The sequence below is a fragment of the Hypanus sabinus genome, chromosome 11, assembly GCF_030144855.1.
Source record: "Hypanus sabinus isolate sHypSab1 chromosome 11, sHypSab1.hap1, whole genome shotgun sequence".
NCBI lineage: Eukaryota > Metazoa > Chordata > Chondrichthyes > Myliobatiformes > Dasyatidae > Hypanus > Hypanus sabinus.
Window position 1 is genome coordinate 3,238,564 of NC_082716.1, and position 22,165 is coordinate 3,260,728.

General features: G+C 48.7%; 1 protein-coding gene across 4 annotated transcripts in view; it reads right to left on the reverse strand.

Moving 5' to 3' along the window:
* Window positions 1-22,165, reverse strand: part of LOC132401658 (choline transporter-like protein 5) — a 201,084-nt gene that overhangs the window by 109,827 nt on the left and 69,092 nt on the right. For 3 of the 4 annotated variants that reach the window (XM_059983696.1, XM_059983697.1, XM_059983693.1), the window contains exons 1-2: window positions 10,758-10,871; window positions 3,967-4,015 (exon numbers count right to left, since the gene is read on the reverse strand). In XM_059983696.1, coding sequence (XP_059839679.1) covers window positions 3,967-4,015; window positions 10,758-10,794 — 86 coding nt within the window. In that variant the 5' untranslated portion in view covers window positions 10,795-10,871. Of the gene's footprint in view, window positions 1-3,966; window positions 4,016-10,757; window positions 10,872-22,165 lie in introns of those variants that run through there. The other variant, XM_059983694.1, reaches the window with a different exon arrangement.

Genomic DNA, 22,165 nt, shown 5'->3' on the forward strand with positions numbered 1-22,165 from the left:
TCATTTATAAAAATCACAAGCAGGAGGGGTCCAGCACAGATCCCTGGTCACTGACCTGGTCACCGACCTCCAGGCAAAACACATTCCATCAACCATCACCCTCTACCTTCTGCGGAAAGCCAATTCTGGATCCTCATAGCCAGGTTTCTTTGGATTCTCTGCTTCCTGAGTTTCTACCATAGAGAACCTTACAAACACTCTTCTAAAATCCATATACACCACATCCACTGCTCTACCATCATCAGTGTGCTTTATTACAACCTCAAAATATTCAATCAGGCTCATGAGGCATAACTGGCCCTCACAAAGCCATGCTGACTATCCCTAATCAGACTGTGCTTCTCCAAATGCTCACAAACCCCGTCTCTAAGAACCCTCCCTAATAATTTACCCACCACTGAAAGAAGACTCACCGGTCTATAATTCCCAGCATTATCCCTACTCCCTTTCTTGAACAAAGGAACAACATTTGCAACCCTCCAATCCTCTGCACACTCCTGTTACCCATGAGAACACAAAGATCATCTTCAAAGATGCAGTAATCTCTTCTCTTCCTTCCCGTAGTAACCTTGCGTATATTCTATCTGGCCCTGAGGATTTATCTATCCTAAAGATTTTCAAAAGTTTCCATACATTGTCCTCCACACATCAACATGTTCCAACATATTAGCCTGGTTTACACTGCCCTCACAAATGTCAAGGTCCCTCTCTCGGGCGAACGCGAAGCAAAGGATTCATTAAGAGCCTCCCTTACCCTGCAACTCCAGTCATGTTTGCTCTTCCTCTCTGATCAGTGTTACCCTTACTCTAGTTATCCTTGTAAGTGTAGAATGCCCTGGGATTCTTTCTCATCCCACTTTCAAATGTCTTCTACGGCCCCTTTTAGCTTTCCCAAGTCCTTTCTTAAGCTCCCTCATGGCTTTCTTGCCACCCTCTAGAGCCCCGTCTCACCCTTGCTTCCTAAGCTCATGGAAGTTTCTCTCTTCCTCTTGACTAAATGCCCCACATCTCTTGTCAACTCATGGTTCCTTCGCCCTACCATTCATTCCTGCCTCTGTGGGACAAACCTACCCAGAACCTCATGCACGTGCTCGCTAAACAAACCCTCATTTCCACTACGCTTCTCAAGAGGAGATACCGATGGTGGTGTGGCATGGCAGGTGTCAATGCTGAGTTAAGGACTGGTCCCTCCCGTCAGTGCTGCCCTCCAGTGTTCGCTCAGTGGAAGAGCAGCCAGATTGTGTTTGTCTGCGGCTGCTCTGGCCCATGATGACTGGACTGCCATGGTCTTGTCCTTGCTGACAACGTCCATGCACCATCAATCGACAGGACATGACACTCAGGCATTTGGGCTAGATTATTATTCTTTTATGTGACTGTATGTTTACTGCTATCTTATGTGTGCTGTATGTGTCTTGTGCTGTGGGTGACTGTTTTACACCTTGCCCCAGAGTAACACTGTTTTGTCTGGGTATTCACGCATGGTTCAATGACAATTAAATTTGAATTGAACTTACACTTATCTGCTCCCAAGTTCCATCGTAATACCACCGTAATTACCCTCTCTCAATAAAATTCTTCCCCACAGTGTTCCTCCTTGAGGCCTGAGGCTCTCCCTTGGTCAAGGCTGTCTGGTTTTAAGTTGGCACTAACCTGTCTTTGCCCCTTCTCCTGTCAGTAGAAACGGTTCCACAGGACTTAGTAGCTAAGCCACACATGAAGGCCAAGAGCTGGACTTGGTTGTCGGAGGCTATTTCAGACACACGATTGGCAGCATTTAATAGGTCATGGGACTTCATCCCTGCTACCCCTCCTGTCCTCCTCCCCTTGTCCATGGTTAAGCTAAAGGTCAGGAAATTGGTTCCAGATCCTCTGGAACACCTGACATTAAAATCCCATTCACTACTTACATAATGTGTGCACAAAGATGATGGTGAATGATATTCAGTGTTTATGAAAATGCTCATTTATACATTCTGCCTTGATCTATTGAAATGGATGAGGTATATTAAGTAAGATAAAGGAGAAAGTGAAAGATTACCATCCCTGGACAACTTCAGTGAAACTGATGGGTTCACTGTACATCCATTGAAAGTCTCACATTCACCAAGACTGAGGCTGATCTTAAATGCAGAATTGAAGAATTTATCAAATTTCAAATGCCCATCTGTGCTGGGATTGCAAGCCAATGGATTGACCCTCTGGAGTGTGAATTTAACTGAACTATTGCCCCAGTGTTGTTGCTGATAACAAAATAAAATAACTCTACACAGAACACACATTCTCGTACAACTCAAACATACTTTAATTCACTTGTGCACAAAGAGAGCAGCATGACCCCGTCACACACACTGTTCTGAAACTGGGACAGAAAACTGCTATGTTTATATAGAATTGCCTCATCAGTTATGGACATTGAGCATCTGGTAAATTATGTTTGAATCCCTTACTTGCAAGATCAATCGCCATTCACAATGGAAGTTTTAAATGTCAATCAAAACTACAAACAGACAACCAATGACACTTTGAAGTTAATAAAGCAATTGCCTCTTAGCTGGTGTGCGTGTGTGTGTGTGTGTGCATGTGTGTGTGTGCATGTGTGTGTGTGCGTGTGTGTGTGTGTGCGTGTGTGTGTGTGTGCGCGTGCGTGTATGTGTGTGCATATGTGTGCGTGTGTGTGTGCGCGTGTGCGTGTGTGTGCATGTGTGCGTGCGTGCATGTGCGTGTGTGTGTATATGTGTGCATGTGTGTGTGTGCGTGCACACGCACGGGTTGGATTGTTTATCTCATATCCAGCCCCTGCGGTTCAGAAGGAAGCTGTGCTCTTTAAACAGGCTCTGGCCTGGGCAGTCTGCACTCTACCTATAGCTGGCTTCCCAACCCTTTGTGTGCTATGGGGCCTTACCATTAACTGAGAGGTCCATGGGAACCCCCGATCTGCAGTCGTTATGTTAACCCTTGCCTTACTGCAACATCCACAGCAGCGCCGATGGAAACAGGATCTCCAGCTTGGACAGTACTTTCCCTCTCTTGCTTTTCACTAGGGGTTCCAATGACCTTGGGTAGTATCCAGCACACCCCAGCTCTACCCTCACTACACGGGACAACTCAAGCCAATATCACCTAGAAACTCCCACACCACTGATCCTGACATCCCCTCAGCCAACATAGATGCCCTCTTTTGGTGACCGATGGTGCTGGACTCTTAATAACCCCACACTGTGCCGGATGCTGTGTCCAAATCCCCAGGGACTGAACTACTTCTCACTCCGTATCGTTAACACCAGTGTGAAAAATGGGGTTCTACACCCCTCCATGTCTCTGTAATCTTCTCCTGCCTCTCTCTGTAACTCCCTCTGGCCACTACACCCCTCCCTCTCTCTGTAAACCATCCCCTACACCCCTACACCCATCCTTCTCTCTGTAACACCTTCCAGCATTTACATGCCACCATGTCTCTGTAAACCCCTCCTGCCCCTCCATCCCTTCCTGAGTCTGTGACTACTCTCCCTCCCCTACAACTCTCCCACCTCCAGCCGAAAACCCCTCTGTGTTTCTGTAACCCCACCAGACCCTACACCCTTTTCTGTCACTGTAACCCCCTCCAGACCCTACACCGCTCCTGTCTCTGTTAACCGTCTGGCCCCCACACCCCTCCTGTCTCTGTAACCCCCTCTGTACCCTACACCTCTCCCTGTCTCTGTAACCCCCTCCAGACCCCACACCCCTCCTGTCTCTGTTAACCGTCTGGCCCCCACACCCCTCCTGTCTCTGTAACACCCTCCGTACTCTACACCTCTCCCTGTCTCTGTAGCCCCTCCAGCCACTACCCCTCCACATCATTGGTGAGTCTGCCTAGCCCGGAACTGTAGAACTCGCTCTGTTCTAAGTCTCGGTGATGCTGTGTGCAGTTGACAACCCTGTGCTTGAAGTTATCAGTCTGTCCAGGGGAAGGCAGTAGCCCACCTGTTATGAATGGGTCCCTTGAATGTTGGGTCGAATTTCCGAGGCTCACCTAAAAGAAAGAAAAATACACACAATGTATTAAATTCACCACCATGGAAACAGAACTGAACATTCTTCCAGACATTTTGGCTGTTTTCCTCCTAGTGCCACACTCACTCAGTACCAGCCCTCCCAGAGCGTGACCTTCCCTCAGTACATCCCCTCGCACAGTGTGACTCTCCCTCAGTACCACCCCTCCCACAGTGTGACTCTCCCTCAGTAACACCCCTCCCAGAGTGTGACCTTCCCTCAATACCACTCCTCCCAAATATAACCCCCTCCCTCCCAAACTGTGACCCTCCCACAGTGTGACTCTCCCTCGGTACCACCCCTCCCACAGTGTGGCTCCCTCGGTACCACCCCTCCCACAGTGTGACCCTCCCTCGGTACCACCCCTCCCACAGTGTGACCCTCCCTCAATACCACTCCTCCCAAATATAACCCCCTCCCTCCCAAACTGTGACCCTCCCACAGTGTGACTCTCCCTCGGTACCACCCCTCCCACAGTGTGGCTCCCTCGGTACCACCCCTCCCACAGTGTGACCCTCCCTCAGTACCACCCCTCCCACAGTGTGACTCTCCCTCAGTACCATCCCTCCCACAGTGTGACCCTCTCTCAGTACCACCCCTCCCACAGTGTGATCCTCCCTCAGTACCATCCCTCCCACAGTGTGACCCTCTCTCAGTACCACCCCTCCCACAGTGTGAACCTCCCTCGGTACCACCCCTCCCACAGTGTGACCCTCTCTCAGTACCACCCCTCCCACAGTGTGATCCTCCCTCAGTACCATCCCTCCCACAGTGTGACCCTCTCTCAGTACCACCCCTCCCACAGTGTGAACCTCCCTCGGTACCACCCCTCCCACAGTGTGACCCTCCCTCAGTACCACCCCTCCCACAGTGTGATCCTCCCTCAGTACCATCCCTCCCACAGTGTGACCCTCTCTCAGTACCACCCCTCCCACAGTGTGAACCTCCCTCGGTACCACCCCTCCCACAGTGTGACCCTCCCTCGGTACCACCCTTCCCACAGTGTGATCCTCCCTCAGTACCACCCCTCCCCCAGTGTGACCCTCCCTCAGTACCATCCCTCCCAGTGTGACCCTCCCTCAGTACCACCCCTCCCACAGTGTGACCCTCCCTCAGTACCATCCCTCCCACAGTGACCCTCCCTCAGTACCATCCCTCCCACAGTGTGACCCTCCCTCAGTACCACCCCTCCCACAGTGTGACCCTCCCTCAGTACCACCCCTGCCACAGCGACCTGTTATGTTTTGTATTGCCAAAAGATAAAATTAATTGAAAGGAAAGCAAGGGAGCCGAGAGTACCGTGATGATGTATGTCATTCATATACTTTTATATATAACCCATAATGAATTATGCAAACAACAAAGAACACTTCATCAAACAATATATTTACAATATTGCAGAGATATTACTGATATATTAAATACACAACATGCCTCCCTGCTTACCTGTAAACAACTCAATAGAGAATCCATCACAACTATATATGGATACTAGATAATGCAACTACCCTGTGGATATGTGGTCAAGAAGGCGCCAGCGTAAAATGCTCCCTTGGCCATGAGAATGTCTTTTTTACTTCTCTTACATAGGCTTTTCACCTTAAACGTGTTTTTGAGACTGTTAGAGCCTGTGATTTACAGCTTGGAGATTGTTTGATTGACCCAGCACTTTGCTGTCTCCAAGAAGGCAGCACACACTCAGACTGCCTCAATGTGAGAAACTTCAAGACAGGGTGTGAGTCGACAGTCAACTCCATTTTGCCAGTTAAAGCATCCATTAGACACCAGTTAAAGCCTCGAGAAAGATTGAGACATCGAGGTGAATGCGGAAGGTGAACGACAGTTTCTGTGCTGACTGCCAGCCTTTTGATCAGTGCCAGCGAAGGAGTCTGTGAGCAGACTACCACTACGTGGCTTGCTGTGCAGGCATGTAGGCCCATGTGCTCGTGTCGTGTCCCTCCCTTACGATGAACGTCGGTGATATGGGAGGAGGGTATCGCGGTTCTGTGTTTATGAACTGGACTACTGGGCTTATGGACTACATGTTTACCCTCCATTCCTTTGCCATGTTGTTGTGTGCGAGGAGGGATATGGGGGGGGGGGGGTTATGTTCTGTTAGTTATTTGTGGGGTGGAGGGTTTGTTTTTGGGGGTCAATATTCCATTTTGTGGGGGGGCGGTTGTCCTGTTAATGATTTTTCCTGGACAGAGTTGTTTTTGGGGGTCAATATTCCATTTTGTGGGGGGGCGGTTGTCCTGTTAATGATTTTTCCTGGGCAGAGTTGTTTTTGGGGTGGGTTGATGTTCTTCCATTTTGTGGGGGGGGGCGGTTGTTCTTTTAGCGATTTTTCCTGGGCAGAGTTGTTTTTGGGGGTCAATATTCCATTTTGTGGGGGGGGCGGTTATCCTGTTAATGATTTTTCCTGGGCAGAGTTGTTTTTGGGGTGGGTTGATGTTCTTCCATTTTGTGGGGGGGGCGGTTGTCCTGTTAATGATTTTTCCTGGGCAGAGTTGTTTTTGGGGGTCAATATTCCATTTTGTGGGGGGGCGGTTGTCGTGTTAATGATTTTTCCTGGACAGAGTTGTTTTTGGGGGTCAATATTCCATTTTGTGGGGGGGGGCGGTTGTCCTGTTAATGATTTTTCCTGGGCAGAGTTGTTTTTGGGGGTCAATATTCCATTTTGTGGGGGGGCAGTTGTCGTGTTAATGATTTTTCCTGTGCAGAGTTGTTTTTGGGGGTCAATATTCCATTTTGTGGGGGGGCAGTTATCCTGTTAATGATTTTTCCTGGACAGAGTTGTTTTTGGGGGTCAATATTCCATTTTGTGGGGGGGCGGTTGTCCTGTTAATGATTTTTCCTGGGCAGAGTTGTTTTTGGGGTGGGTTGATGTTCTTCCATTTTGTGGGGGGGGGCGGTTGTTCTTTTAGCGATTTTTCCTGGGCAGAGTTGTTTTTGGGGGTCAATATTCCATTTTGTGGGGGGGGGGCGGTTATCCTGTTAATGATTTTTCCTGGGCAGAGTTGTTTTTGGGGTGGGTTGATGTTCTTCCATTTTGTGGGGGGGGCGGTTGTCCTGTTAATGATTTTTCCTGGGCAGAGTTGTTTTTGGGGGTCAATATTCCATTTTGTGGGGGGGCGGTTGTCCTGTTAATGATTTTTCCTGGGCAGAGTTGTTTTTGGGGTGGGTTGATGTTCTTCCATTTTGTGGGGGGGAGGTGTTGTGTTTTGGAGCCAATATTCCTGTTCCAGTTTGCGTGGGTGGAGGGGTTTTGGGGGTTGATGATCAGGATGCCACTCTTTTGTTGGGGGGGGGGCAGGTTGAAGTTTCTCTCAGAACAAGTATTTTTGCTTTGCGGCTGAAGAAACATTTCAGAGTTGTATTTGGATATATGCTTTGAAAATAGGTGAACCTTTGAGCTTTTAATAAATGGACATCCACACATTGTCAATTTTAAATAGTCTTATTCAGGCCCAAAGATCTCATTGCTGTGGAGGCTTTCTTACTCTTCTGGATAACATCTTTCCTGATTGGGAGGGGTCACTTTGCTTGGCACAAGAGATTTGGGGCTGTGAAAACAATCTCAGGAATTGGGGCCTCTTCAGTAGGAGTTGATTCTGAAACTCCTACACCGGGAGTGGTTCGGACAGCTCTGGGCACCATTCTCATCCTTTCCTTGGCTTTTGTCTCTCTGATCTATTTCAATTCTTGTTTCTCACTTGGCCCTGGCTTCTTTCTCTCTCTTCATCCCACTCTCCATCCCTTTCTCTCTCACACATGATTTTTTCTTCAACTAGTTTCTTGTCAGAATGTCAGAATTTGCTAATTTCTTGAGAAATCAAGTCTCCTTTATCTCTTCTATTTCCATAGCTCAACATGTCTTTTACAGTCATTTAACCCACCATGGGCAATAGAAAAGTCACTGTTGCAAACAGTGCAGTGAGCAACATTTTTCTTTACTCCTATTAGGCAGGGGTACACTTTAGTGTAGTCTGGGGTGAAGTATGTTTTATATTTTCTTTTTTTGGAACACTCTGCCATGGCGCTGCAGGACACTAAACTGAATTGATGGACAATGAAAGAGAGAGAGAGGTCAACTGTAAAGCCCGCCCACAGAGAAAACTGATAGGTCTACTTAGCACAAAGGGAGACCAATCAGGATCTATCTCTCTCTCTCCCTCTCCCCCCCCCCCTCAGCTGTCTTCACCTCCAACCTGCCATCTTCTACACCTTCCCCACCCCCACTTTCTTATTCTGTCTTCCACCTTCCTTTCCAGCCCTGATGAAAGATCTCAGACCAAAACATTGACTGTTTATCCCCCTCCACAGACGCTGCCTGACCTGCTGAGTTCCTCCAGCATTTTGTGTGTGTTGCTCTGGATTTCCAGCATCTACAGAATCTCTTGTGATTATGTTATCACACAATATGTTCCATGTCTTTCATAGAGTTCACAACATGGAATCAAGCTAGTCTCTATGGAGGGTCTCAGCCCAAAACATCGACTCTACTCTGCTGCCTGGCCTGCTGAGTTCCTCCAGCATCTTGTGTGTGTTGCTTGGATTTCCAGCGCCTGCAGATTTTCTCTTGTTTGTGATTTTTCTCTTTGCTAGATGTCTTCTGGATATTTAAGAAACTCTACATAGGATTATGTAGGATGTAAGGGTTAGATTAATCTTAGAGAAGGTTATAAAGTCGGCATATTGTGGGTAGATCGGCCTGTACTGTTCTATACTTAAACCATAAGACCATAAGACATAGGAGTGGAATTAGGGCATTTGGCCCATTGAGTATGATCTGCTATTCCAAAAAGGCTGATTTATTATCCCTCTCAACCCCATTCTCCTGTCTTCTCCCTGATGCCCTTACAATTAACCTCTGCTTTAAATATACCCAATGACTTGGCTTCAACAGCTGCCTGTGGCAATGATTCACCAAACTCTGGCTAAAGAAATTCTAAGCTGTGCCCTCTGACCCTAGACTCCCCAACTATAGGAAGCATCCTCTCTACATCCACCCTGTCTAGGCCTTTCAATATTTGATAGATGCCTTCTGTTTATTAGCAACAAGGAGGAAATACAGGAGCCTGAAGACACACACTCAGCATCGTAGGAACAGTTTTTCCCCCTTTGCTATCAGATTTCTGAATGGTCATTGAACTCAAGAACACTCCCTTGCTACCTTGCTTCTCTTTTTGCAATGTTTATTTAGCTTTTGAGAATTATAGTAATTTTATTTAAGATGCTAATAGTAATATTTTATGTATTATACTGTTCTGTTGCTGCAAAACCAGAAATTTTACAATGTGTGTCAGTGGTAATAGAAACATAGAAACCCTACAGCACAATACGGGCCCTTCGACCCACAAAGCTGGACTGAACATGTCCTTACCTTAGAAATTACCTATAGTTACCTATTGCCCTCTATTTTTCTGAGCTCCGTGTACCTGTCTTGGAGTCTCTTAAAAGACCCTATCATATCCACCTCCACCACCGTCAGCAGCAGCCCATTCCACGCACTCACCACTCCCTGTGTAAAATACGTACCCCTGACATCTCTTCTGTACCTCCTTCCAAGCACCTTAAAACTATCCCCACTCATGCTAGCCATTTCAGCCCGAGGAGAAAGCCTCTGACTATCCACTTGATCAATGCCTCTCATCATCTTGTACACCTCTATCAGGTCACCTCTCATCCTCCGTCACTCCAAAGAGAAAAGGCAAAGTTCATTCAACCTATTCTCATAAGCCATGCTCCCCAATTCAGGCAACATCCTTGTTAATCTCCTCTGCACCCTTTCCATGGTTTCCACATCCTTCCTGTAGTGAGGTGACCAGAACTGAGCACAGTACTCCAAGTGGGGTCTGACCAGGGTCCTATATAACTGCAACATTACCTCTCGGCTCCTGAACTCAACCCCATAAATAAAACTGACTCTGATTCTGGTACTCTATGTACAGGTTTTTTTTGTAAAATTGTTATTGTATTTCTTCTTTTGCTGTAAATACAGGAGGGAAATGACTCTCAGGGCAGTACATGGTAGAACATACATAATTTGGTAATAAATTTACTTTGAACGATGAACCGAGAGAGAGGTTGGAATCTAGAACTCGTATCCTGAGGGGGAGGTGAGGACAGGGAGCCTCACGACATAAAGTAAGGTATGCCACAAGAGTGCAATGTTTTGCGCAATGCCAAAATAACTCAAGGCAGTGAAGATCAGAGTTCAATTCCCAGGTTCTCTGCAAGAAGTTTAAACATTCCTTCTCTGTACAGTGGGATTCTTCCGTGTGCTCCAGTTTCCTCCCACAGTCCAAAGATATCAGGGTCGGTAGGTTAAGTGGTCTTTGTAAATTGTCCCGTGATTGGGCTAGGGTCAGATAGCTGTGTGGTGTGCCTCCACACTGTTCCTCTAAATAAAATGAATAATAAAGTATCTTGACAAACACTTGATTCACCAGGGTGTGAACCAAGGTGGGTACTGGGGAGGGGAATCAGTACAACATGGTGAGCTGAAGGGCCTGACTATAGTCTGTGGCACACTGACAAATGCCAGACCCTTTACCCCACCCACACAATGCCACACGCAACTCTCCTCTGAGGCTCGACCTGGGACGGGAGAGTTCACCCCAGCCCTGCCTGCTCCTGCCGATCAGAGTCCAAGTGAGGGAGAAGCAGCTCGAGGACTGTGACCCCATGGGGAGTCAGCAGAAATTGGAAACACTCACCATGTTTCCCGTAGTAATCCTCCTCTTCCCTTGTCATGTTGACAGGCCCCTGCTGTTCTCCAAGTAGCAGTTGATCTGCCTCGTACTTCCTTAAACACCGTGTGAGTATGAGTTCACGCAAACTGTGCAGAAAGCAGTTAATGTTTAAACCGGGGGGAGGGAAGAACAGCTGGCATCAGCCCCTGGTATGTTTGCTAATGAATGCTCAGTATGAGCTTGTGGTCACTGTGATTTGTACCGTGAGTCCTGGAACCGTTGAAAGTACGGCAGGCAGTGTATACAAACCAAGGGCGGATGCACCAACAAACATTGGGAAGGTGAGGAATGCGTCCCTCCCTGGCAACTGAAACATTCGTCGAATGTGGAAAATTCACCCACACTCCCCTCCCACCTCACTTTTCCCTCTTCCAAAATTCATTATTCAGAGATTACACTACCGACTCCCTCCATCCTCTACAATCTCAGCCCTTGACTCTCGAACACAATACTTTCAACATTCGAAAATAGATCTGTTCCCACTCACTCCCTCCAACAACCCCTCCTGTGAACAAGATCAGTTCCAGTCCCACAAAACATCACTTTAATCCTCCTCTTCTTCAAGTACCTCTATCCACTAATGCTTACCCTATACGAGAGCCAGTACTGAGGGGGGGGGGGTCACTGTGGGAGGGGTGGTACTGAGGGAGAGTCACACTGTGGGAGGGGTGGTACTGAGGGAGGGTCAGACTGTGGGAGGGGTGGTACTGAGGGAGGGTCACACTGTGGGAGGGGTGGTACTGAGGGAGGGTCACACTGTGGGAGGGGTGGTACTGAGAGAGAGTCACACTGTGGGAGGGGTGGTACTGAGGGAGAGTCACACTGTGGGAGGGGTGGTACTGAGGGAGGGTCAGACTGTGGGAGGGGTGGTACTGAGGGAGGGTCACACTGTGGGAGGGGTGGTACTGAGGGAGGGTCACACTGTGGGAGGGGTGGTACTGAGAGAGAGTCACACTGTGGGAGGGGTGGTACTGAGGGAGAGTCACACTGTGGGAGGGGTGGTACTGAGGGAGGGTCACACTGTGGGAGGGGTGGTACTGAGGGAGGGTCACACTGTGGGAGGGGTGGTACTGAGGGAGGGTCACACTGTGGGAGGGGTGGTACTGAGAGAGAGTCACACTGTGGGAGGGGTGGTACTGAGGGAGAGTCACACTGTGGGAGGGGTGGTACTGAGGGAGGGTCACACTGTGGGAGGGTCACACTGTGGGAAGGGCGGTACTGAGGGAGGGTCACACTGTGGGAGGGGTGGTACTGAGGGAGGGTCAGACTGTGGGAGGGGTGGTACTGAGAGAGGGTCACACTGTGGGAGGGGTGGTACTGAGGGAGGGTCACACTGAGGGAGGGGTGGTACTGAGGGAGGGTCACACTGTGGGAGGGGTGATACTGAGGGAGGGTCACACTGTGGGAGGGGTGGTACTGAGGGAGAGTCACACTGTGGGAGGGCTGGTACTGATGGAGGATCACACTGTGGGAGGGGTGGTACTGAGGGAGGGTCACACTGTGGGAGGGGTGGTACTGAGGGAGGGTCACACTGTGGGAGGGGTGGTACTGAGAGAGAGTCACACTGTGGGAGGGGTGGTACTGAGGGAGAGTCACACTGTGGGAGGGGTGGTACTGAGGGAGGGTCACACTGTGGGAGGGTCACACTGTGGGAAGGGCGGTACTGAGGGAGGGTCACACTGTGGGAGGGGTGGTACTGAGGGAGGGTCAGACTGTGGGAGGGGTGGTACTGAGAGAGGGTCACACTGTGGGAGGGGTGGTACTGAGGGAGGGTCACACTGAGGGAGGGGTGGTACTGAGGGAGGGTCACACTGTGGGAGGGGTGATACTGAGGGAGGGTCACACTGTGGGAGGGGTGGTACTGAGGGAGAGTCACACTGTGGGAGGGCTGGTACTGATGGAGGATCACACTGTGGGAGGGGTGGTACTGAGGGAGGATCACACTGTGGGAGGGGCGGTACTGATGGAGGATCACACTGTGGGAGGGGTGGTACTGAGGGAGAGTCACTCTGTGGGAGGGGTGATACTGAGGGAGAGTCACTGTGGGAGGGGTGGTACTGAGGGAGAGTCACACTGTGGGAGGGCTGGTACTGATGGAGGGTCACACTGTGGGAGGGGTGGTACTGAGGGAGGGTCACACTGTGGGAGGGCTGGTACTGATGGAGGATCACACTGTGGGAGGGGTGGTACTGATGGAGGATCACACTGTGGGAGGGGTGGTACTGAGGGAGGATCACACTGTGGGAGGGGTGGTTCTGAGGGAGGATCACACTGTGGGAGGGGTGATACTGATGGAGGATCACACTGTGGGAGGGGTGGTTCTGAGGGAGAGTCACACTGTGGGAGGGATGGTACTGAGGGAGAGTCACACTGTGGGAGGGGTGGTACTGAGGGAGGGTCACACTGTGGGAGGGGTGGTACTGAGGGAGGGTCACACTGTGGGAGGGGTGGTACTGAGGGAGGGTCACACTGTGGGAGGGGTGGTACTGAGAGAGAGTCACACTGTGGGAGGGGTGGTACTGAGGGAGAGTCACACTGTGGGAGGGGTGGTACTGAGGGAGGGTCACACTGTGGGAGGGTCACACTGTGGGAAGGGCGGTACTGAGGGAGGGTCACACTGTGGGAGGGGTGGTACTGAGGGAGGGTCAGACTGTGGGAGGGGTGGTACTGAGAGAGGGTCACACTGTGGGAGGGGTGGTACTGAGGGAGGGTCACACTGAGGGAGGGGTGGTACTGAGGGAGGGTCACACTGTGGGAGGGGTGATACTGAGGGAGGGTCACACTGTGGGAGGGGTGGTACTGAGGGAGAGTCACACTGTGGGAGGGCTGGTACTGATGGAGGATCACACTGTGGGAGGGGTGGTACTGAGGGAGGATCACACTGTGGGAGGGGCGGTACTGATGGAGGATCACACTGTGGGAGGGGTGGTACTGAGGGAGAGTCACTCTGTGGGAGGGGTGATACTGAGGGAGAGTCACTGTGGGAGGGGTGGTACTGAGGGAGAGTCACACTGTGGGAGGGCTGGTACTGATGGAGGGTCACACTGTGGGAGGGGTGGTACTGAGGGAGGGTCACACTGTGGGAGGGCTGGTACTGATGGAGGATCACACTGTGGGAGGGGTGGTACTGATGGAGGATCACACTGTGGGAGGGGTGGTACTGAGGGAGGATCACACTGTGGGAGGGGTGGTTCTGAGGGAGGATCACACTGTGGGAGGGGTGATACTGATGGAGGATCACACTGTGGGAGGGGTGGTTCTGAGGGAGAGTCACACTGTGGGAGGGATGGTACTGAGGGAGAGTCACTGTGGGAGGGGTGGTACTGAGGGAGAGTCACACTGTGGGAGGGGTGGTACTGATGGAGGATCACACTGTGGGAGGGGTGGTACTGATGGAGGATCACACTGTGGGAGGGGTGATACTGAGGGAGAGTCACACTGTGGGAGGGGTGGTACTGAGGGAGGATCACACTGTGGGAGGGGTGATACTGAGGGAGAGTCACACTGTGGGAGGGGTGGTACTGAGGGAGAGTCACACTGTGGGAGGACTGGTACTGATGGAGGATCACACTGTGGGAGGGGTGATACTGAGGGAGAGTCACACTGTGGGAGGGGTGGTACTGAGGGAGGATCACACTGTGGGAGGGGTGATACTGAGGGAGAGTCACACTGTGGGAGGGGTGGTACTGATGGAGGATCACACTGTGGGAGGGGTGGTACTGATGGAGGATCACACTGTGGGAGGGGTGATACTGAGGGAGAGTCACACTGTGGGAGGGGTGGTACTGAGGGAGGATCACACTGTGGGAGGGGTGATACTGAGGGAGAGTCACACTGTGGGAGGGGTGGTACTGATGGAGGATCACACTGTGGGAGGGGTGGTACTGATGGAGGATCACACTGTGGGAGGGGTGATACTGAGGGAGAGTCACACTGTGGGAGGGGTGGTACTGAGGGAGGATCACACTGTGGGAGGGGTGATACTGAGGGAGAGTCACACTGTGGGAGGGGTGGTACTGAGGGAGAGTAACACTGTGGGAGGGATTATACTGAGGTGGGGAGGGGTTATACTGAGGGAGAGTCACACTGTGGGAGGGGTGATACTGAGGGAGAGTCACACTGTGGGAGGGGTGGTACTGATGGAGGATCACACTGTGGGAGGGGTGGTACTGATGGAGGATCACACTGTGGGAGGGGTGGTACTGATGGAGGATCACATTGTGGGAGGGGTGATACTGAGGGAGAGTAACACTGTGGAAGGGGTGGTACTGAGGGAGGGTCACACTGTGGGAGGGGTGGTACTGAGGGAGAGTAACACTGTGGAAGGGGTGGTACTGAGGGAGAGCCACTGTGGGAGGGGTGATACTGAGGGAGGGTCACACTGTGGGAGGGGTGGTACTGAGGGAGGGTCACACTTTGGAGGTGTGGTACTGATAGAGAGTAACACTGTGGGAGGGATTATACTGAGGTGGGGAGGGGTTATACTGAGGGAGGGTCACATTGTGGGAGGGGTTATACTGAGGGAGGGTCACACTGTGGGTGGGGTTATCCTGAGGTGGTGTCATACTGAGGAAGGGTCACACTGTGGGTGGGGTTATCCTGAGGTGGGGTTATACTGAGGGAGAGTCACACTGTGGTAGGGGTTATACTGAGGAATTGTCACACTGTGGAAGGGGTGGTACTGAGGGAGGGTCACACTGGGAGGGGCGGTACTGAGGGAGGGTCACACTGTGGGAGGGGCGGTACTGAGGGAGGGTCACACTGGGAGGGGCGGTACTGAGGGAGGGTCACACTGTGGGAGGGGTGGTACTGAGGGAGGGTCACACTGTGGGAGGGGTGGTACTGAGGGAGGGTCACTGTGGGAGGGGTGGTACTGAGTGAGGGTCACTGTGGGAGGGGTGGTACTGAGGGAGAGTCACACTGTGGAAGGGGTGGTACTGAGGGAGGGTCACACTTTGGAGGGGTGGTACTGATAGAGAGTAACACTGTGGGAGGGATTATACTGAGGTGGGGAGGGGTTATACTGAGGAAGGGTCACTGTGGGTGGGGTGGTACTGATGTGTGGTTACACTTTAGGAGGGGTTATACTGAGGGAGGGTCACACTGTGGGAGGGAGGTGCTGAGGGAGGGTCACTGTGGGAGGGGTTATACTGAGGGAGGGTCACACTGTGGGAGGGAGGTGCTGAGGGACTGTCACTGTGGGAGGGGTGGTACTGAGTGAGGGTCACTGTGGGAGGGGTGGTACTGAGGGAGAGTCACACTGTGGGAGGGAGGTGCTGAGGGAGGGTCAGACTGTGGGAGGGGTGGTACTGAGGGAGAGTCACACTGTGGAAGGGGTGGTACTGAGGGAGGGTCACACTTTGGAGGGGTGGTACTGATAGAGAGTAACACTGTGGGAGGGATTATACTGAGGTGGGGAGGGGTTATACTGAGGAAGGGTCACTGTGGGTGGGGTGGTACTGATGTGTGGTTACACTTTAGGAAGGGTTATACTGAGAAAGGGTCACACTATAGGAGGGGTTATCCTGAGGAATGGTCACACAGTGGGTGGGGTTATACTGATGTGGGGTTACACTTTGGGAGGGGTTATACTGAGGGAGGATCACACTGTGGGAGGGAGGTGCTGAGAGAGGGTCACTGTGGGAGGGGTGGTACTGAGGGAGGGTCACACTGTAGGGAGGGGTTATCCTGAGGACGGGTCACACAGTGGGTGGGGTTATACTGATGTGGGGTTACACTGTGGGAGGGGTTATACTGAGGGAGGGTCACACTGTGGGAGGGAGGTACTGAGGGAGGGTCACTCTGTGGGTGGGGTTATACTGAGGTGGGTTTCACTTTGGGAGGGGTTATCCTGACTCAGGATCACACTGGGAGGGGTTATCCTGAGGAAGGGTCACACTTTGGGAGGGGCTTTAATGGAACACAGAACAGTACAGGCCCTTCAGCCTACAATGCTTCTACTGAACAAGATGTTGAATTATGCTAAGTTTCTTCTACCTGCACATGATCCATATCCTTACATTCCCTGTACACCCATTAGTCTGTCTGACAAACATATACAGTGCCTATAAAAAGTATTCACTCTCCCCTTGGAAGTCTTCATGCTTTATTGTTTTACAACATTGAATCACAGTGGGTTTAATATCACTTTTTAAGACACTGATCAACAGACAAAGAGTGTCAAAGTTAAAACAGATCTCTACAAAGAGATCTAAATTAATTACAAATATAAAACACAAAGTAATTGATTGCATAAGTAAACACCCCTCCTCTGATATGACACACCAGATCATCACTGGGGCAGCCAATTGGTTTCTGAAGTCACATAATTAATTCAATGGAGATCACCATGTGGAATCAAGGAGTTTCAATTGATTGTAGTACTGAATACAGGCACTGTAAATATCTCTGTCGTATTTGTCTCCATCCCCATCCCTGCAACACCTTCCAGGCACTCTGTAAAAACAAACTTGACGCACGCACACACACACACATCCTTTCAATATTCCCCTCTCCCGTTAAATGTCTGCCCACTTGAAGCTGACGCTTCCATCCATACTACTTATGCCTCACATAATTTTATAAAATTCTCTCAGGTCTCCCCTCAGCCTCCAAAGGTCCTGAGAAAACAAACCCAAGTTTGTCCAACCTCTTGCTTTACACGTGCCCTCTACTCCAGGCAACATCCTGGTGACTGTGAGGTGATACCGAGGGAGTGCTGCACTGTCATCGGAGTGGTATCATTCCAGTGAGGTGATACGATACCTCAGAAGGCCCCTGTGATTCCACAACAGCAGTGATGGATGGATTGTGCATCTCCCTGTATTCTGGCTTGTAAGAACATAGAAAAACACAGAAACAGGCCCTTTGGCCCACAATTTAACCTAATCCAAGATCAATCTAACCAGTCTCTCCTACAGTACACAGCACTATCATCCATTTGTCTATCTAACAATCTCTTAAATGTCTCTACTATATCTGTCTCAACCACCACCTCGGACAACACAATCCGCACATTTACGACTTGAGAGGGGAAGAACTACCTTTGACAGCCCCCCATACCTTCCAGCAATCATCATAAAATTATGCCCCTCATCTTAGCCATTTCTGCCCTGGCAAAAAGCCAGTGGCTGCCCATTCAATCTTTCCTTCTTGTCATCTTGTACACCATCTCATCTTTCTTTACTCCAAAGAGAAAAGCTCTGCCTCGTTCAACCTAACCTCATTTGACATGCCCATTAATCCAGTGCAGGTACCCAGTAAATCTCCTCTGCACCCTCTCTAAAGCTTCTGTATCCTTCCCATAGTGACGTGATCAGAACTGAACACAATATCGCCAGCAGTCTCTAACCTGGGTTTCATAGAGCTACAGCACCCCTCATGGCTCTTGAACTCTACCTCCGACTAATGAAGGCCAGCACATCTTAACAGACCAATGATCTTGTGTCGTAACTTTGAGAAATCTATGGACGTGGACCCCAAAACCCTCAGTACCTCCACACTGCCAAGAATCCTGCCATTAACCCTGTACTCCGTCTCCGAGTTCAATCTTCCAAAGTGGATTGCTTCCAGGTCACAGAGCTGGTGTCCTTGTCACACAGACGTGTGTTGGAGGTCAGCCCACAGATTACCTGCTGAAGGCTCTCCACTTGGAAGTTCAATGGCATGTTCCGATGACTGAGAGGCACACAGAGTGGAAGTGTAATCCCCTCCTTCACCATTCAGTGACACAGTCAGAGGGCTTGTCGAGATTTTGTTCTCTCAAATCGGGGTCAATTGGACACTGCACACTCGCTGTCTATGTCATCAAAACACAAGCCAGCGAGCAACACACAGAATTACATGGAGAGCAGGCTGTTGCCTGTGCAGCAGGCTCCCCCTCTCCATGATGAACCCAAAGAAAACGGCAGGGAATTTAAAATTTAACTTAGATTATTAGTTAATTTTAATATCAAAGGCATACTACTGATAGTTATGATCTATTTTACGCCCCCCATAGGTCAGGGCCAACCTTGGATGTTATGTCCTACTGTCTAAAACGCAAGCCATGACAGTATGAGAGCAAGTTGTTACTGTTACGTATGTCGTGGGTATCTTGTGACTGTCTTACGACCATGATGTAATTGAGTATCTTGTGAGCATGATGTAATTGTCTTGTGATGGTGCAGTGATGTAATTTTCCTGCCAGTGTGAGGTCACATGATGGCACGTTCCAACAGGTATTTAAGGGGAAACCCCTGTTGTCACACGGTTAGTTTGTTAGTTAGTTTTGCTGTGTATTCATCTCTTGACGTAGTTTCGCTTTAAAGAGGAGTTTTCACTTTCTATTGTAAGGTGCCAAACCGTTGTGCCGGCAGTTTCCCCAATCTCTACCAGTTCTGGTTTGGTGCATCTTGTTTTACCTCCACAGTCTAGTATTGGAGAGTGAAGACTTTACCAAAGTACAGGAACCCGAAGGATTGAGTGCAGTTGGTGTCGTTCAGCAGTTTTGTAAAGGATCGACTTTATTGAATCTTCCTTCGGGAATAGTGACCTGCATCTGAGATAATCCCTGCAAGATCAGGAAGGTTTGTACAGTGTTCACCCTCCAGCGAAAAGGTCAGTTCCTTTAAACCGTTTTATTTCCTTCATCATGAATCCTTTGGACAAGGCACCTCTCGGCTGGGATCAGCAGTAACATCACACCTTCGAAGAAATCGGTTTCAGGGAAGTCTCTCCTTACTGACTGCATAAATCACTTGGACTTTCACACTTACCAATTTAAGACTGTGTTCAAACTTAACACTTTAAGATTGTGTTTGAATATACCACTTTAAGAACTATTCCAGAGTTTGGCTGTTAGTTAAATTGCCATATAGCAGTTAACTTCCAGTTAAGTTAGTCATTTATTTACTTTCCACATTTGTTGAGCAGAGTTTAACAAATGTTTGTTTGTTTATAAAACCTGATCCAATTCAATATTCATTGTTGCCCACCACGTAACAGAAATCGGGGGCTTGTCTGCGATTTGTTCTGATTTTGAGCTTAAGTGCTTGATTAATTATCAATCTGATTTGGAAAAGAGAAATACCCGATTCTTTTGGTTGATTGGTCTGTGGGTGGTATTCGGTAGCAATGAATCTGGATGACTTTCTGGCATCGCCAGATCCGGAGGTATTAGCAAAGGCTATATATACTATATACACTATATAGAGTCGGGTAATTTTGATGAAGAAGTGTTAGATAAGTTTCCCTAAGTAAAATACAGATGCAGTTACAAATGGAACAAATAATGTTAGAATTATTTAAGGCAGAGGTGGCCAAAAGTGAAGCAAATAAGCAACGGGAATTTGAAGCTAGAGATGCAGATAAAAAGAGGGAATTTGAGCCAACGATGGCGAAGTTAAGGTCCAAGAATCAGGCGTCTGGTTCTAAGAAACCATTTGTTCTTAGTCATGAAATTAAATTGGCTCCTCCATTTAATGAGGCAGAAGTAGATAAATATTTCAACCATTTTGAAACTGTTGCTCTGATTTCAAGAAAGATAAATGGCCATCGCTGTTACAAAGTGTAATTAAAGGTAAAGCACAACAAGCTAATACCACTTTAATTGCTGAGCAAGCACTTGATTATGATATTGGAAAGCAGCATATACTGAAAGCGTATGAACTGGCTCCAGAAGCAAATAGAGAAAGATTCAAAAATTTGAAGAAATCTGTGGACAAAACTTACATGGAATTTGTCTACGATAAATCTGTATGTTTAGAGCGATGGGTTTCCTCTAAAAATGTGGATGGGGAGTATGATAACTTAAAAGAGTTGATTTTAATGGAGGAATTTAAAAGGTGCATCCCTGTTGACGTAAGAACATAGTTAAATGAGAGGGACACTGCTATATTGCAGGAGTCTGCTAAATTAGCAGATGAGTATACTTTAATCTATAAGAGTAAATTTCCTCCGGGTAGAACTTTTAAAAGGAAAAATAGCACAGAGAGTTAAGGTAAACCAAAAATTAAACCAGAAGTTAGTGAGAAAGGTAAGGATGAAGGGAAACAAGTGAAGGAAAGACATTTAGGTCCTATTTGTAATTATTGTAAGAAACCTGGTCATGTAATAGCTAACTGTTTCCGATTGAAGAAGAAGGAGAAGGAGGCTTGTGTGCAACATATTGAAACACCTGTAAATCTACAGAGTTCTAGAAATACAAATGGTTTTGTCAGAGTCTGACCAAGTTAAGAATGGATATGGTCATTTTATAACCAAAGGATTTGTAGCCTTGAAAGAGAGATCCACTCCGGTGCCAATAAAAATCCTTAGGCATACTGGAGCTTCTCAGTCACTTATGTTAGACAGTGTATTAAAGTTTAGTGATGAGTCTGACACTGGTGAGGTAAACTAATTACAAGGTGTTGGGAGTGCCCTTATGCCTGGTCATTTGCATAGAGTAAATTTAAGGTCAGGGTTAGTTACATGACCTGTTAAAATAGGACGACAACCCAGTTTACCCGTGAATGATGTTTCTCTATTGTTAAAGTATGACTGAGCAGATGGACAAGTTTTTCCTGAAGTGCATTTGATGATTGAGCCCAGCTCTGATGAACCAAAGATAGGTTCTAACATGGATTCCTCCTGTGTTGTAACCCAAGCTATGGCCAAAAAGATGGATGAGGAGGATGGGTCTAAGCAGGATGGGTCTGCTACCCATAACCGTTCATCTCGGGATTTGAATTTTGAGGATGTGTCAGAAACTTTCTTACCTTCATTGTTTGATCAAAACTCTTGTAGTAAGTCTGATCATGAAGATTGGTCTCTATCTCGGAAGGAGATGATAGCAGAGCAGAGACCCTGAGAATATCAAATTAAAGGAACATGCTCTCCCAGATAGTGAAATTGAGAAGGTGCCAGTAGAATATTATTTTAAGAGTGGAGTGTTAATGAGAAAGTGGAGATCACCTACAATTCTTGCAAGTGAGGAATGGAAAGTTGTTCACCAGGTAGTGGTTCCTAAAGTTTATCAGAATGAGATTTTAACTTTGGCTCATACTATGCCCTTGGGTGGCCATCAAGCTGTGAAGAAAACTGTGAAGAAGGTTTTTAAATATTGTTACTGGCCTAGTTTAAGAAAAAATGTAGCGACTTTTTGCCGAACTTGTCATACTTGGCAAATTGTGGGTAAACCTAATCAAGTTACTCCAGTGGCCCCACTGCAATCTATTCCTGCATTTGGTGAACTGTTTTCTAAAACTATTGTAGATTGTGTAGGCCCATTGCCAAAAACTAAAACTGACCATCAATATTTGCTGACCATGTGCACAGCGTCTAGGTTTCCAGAGGCAATACCACTCAGGAATATAACGGCTAAAACTGTAATAAAACCTCTTATAAAATTCTTC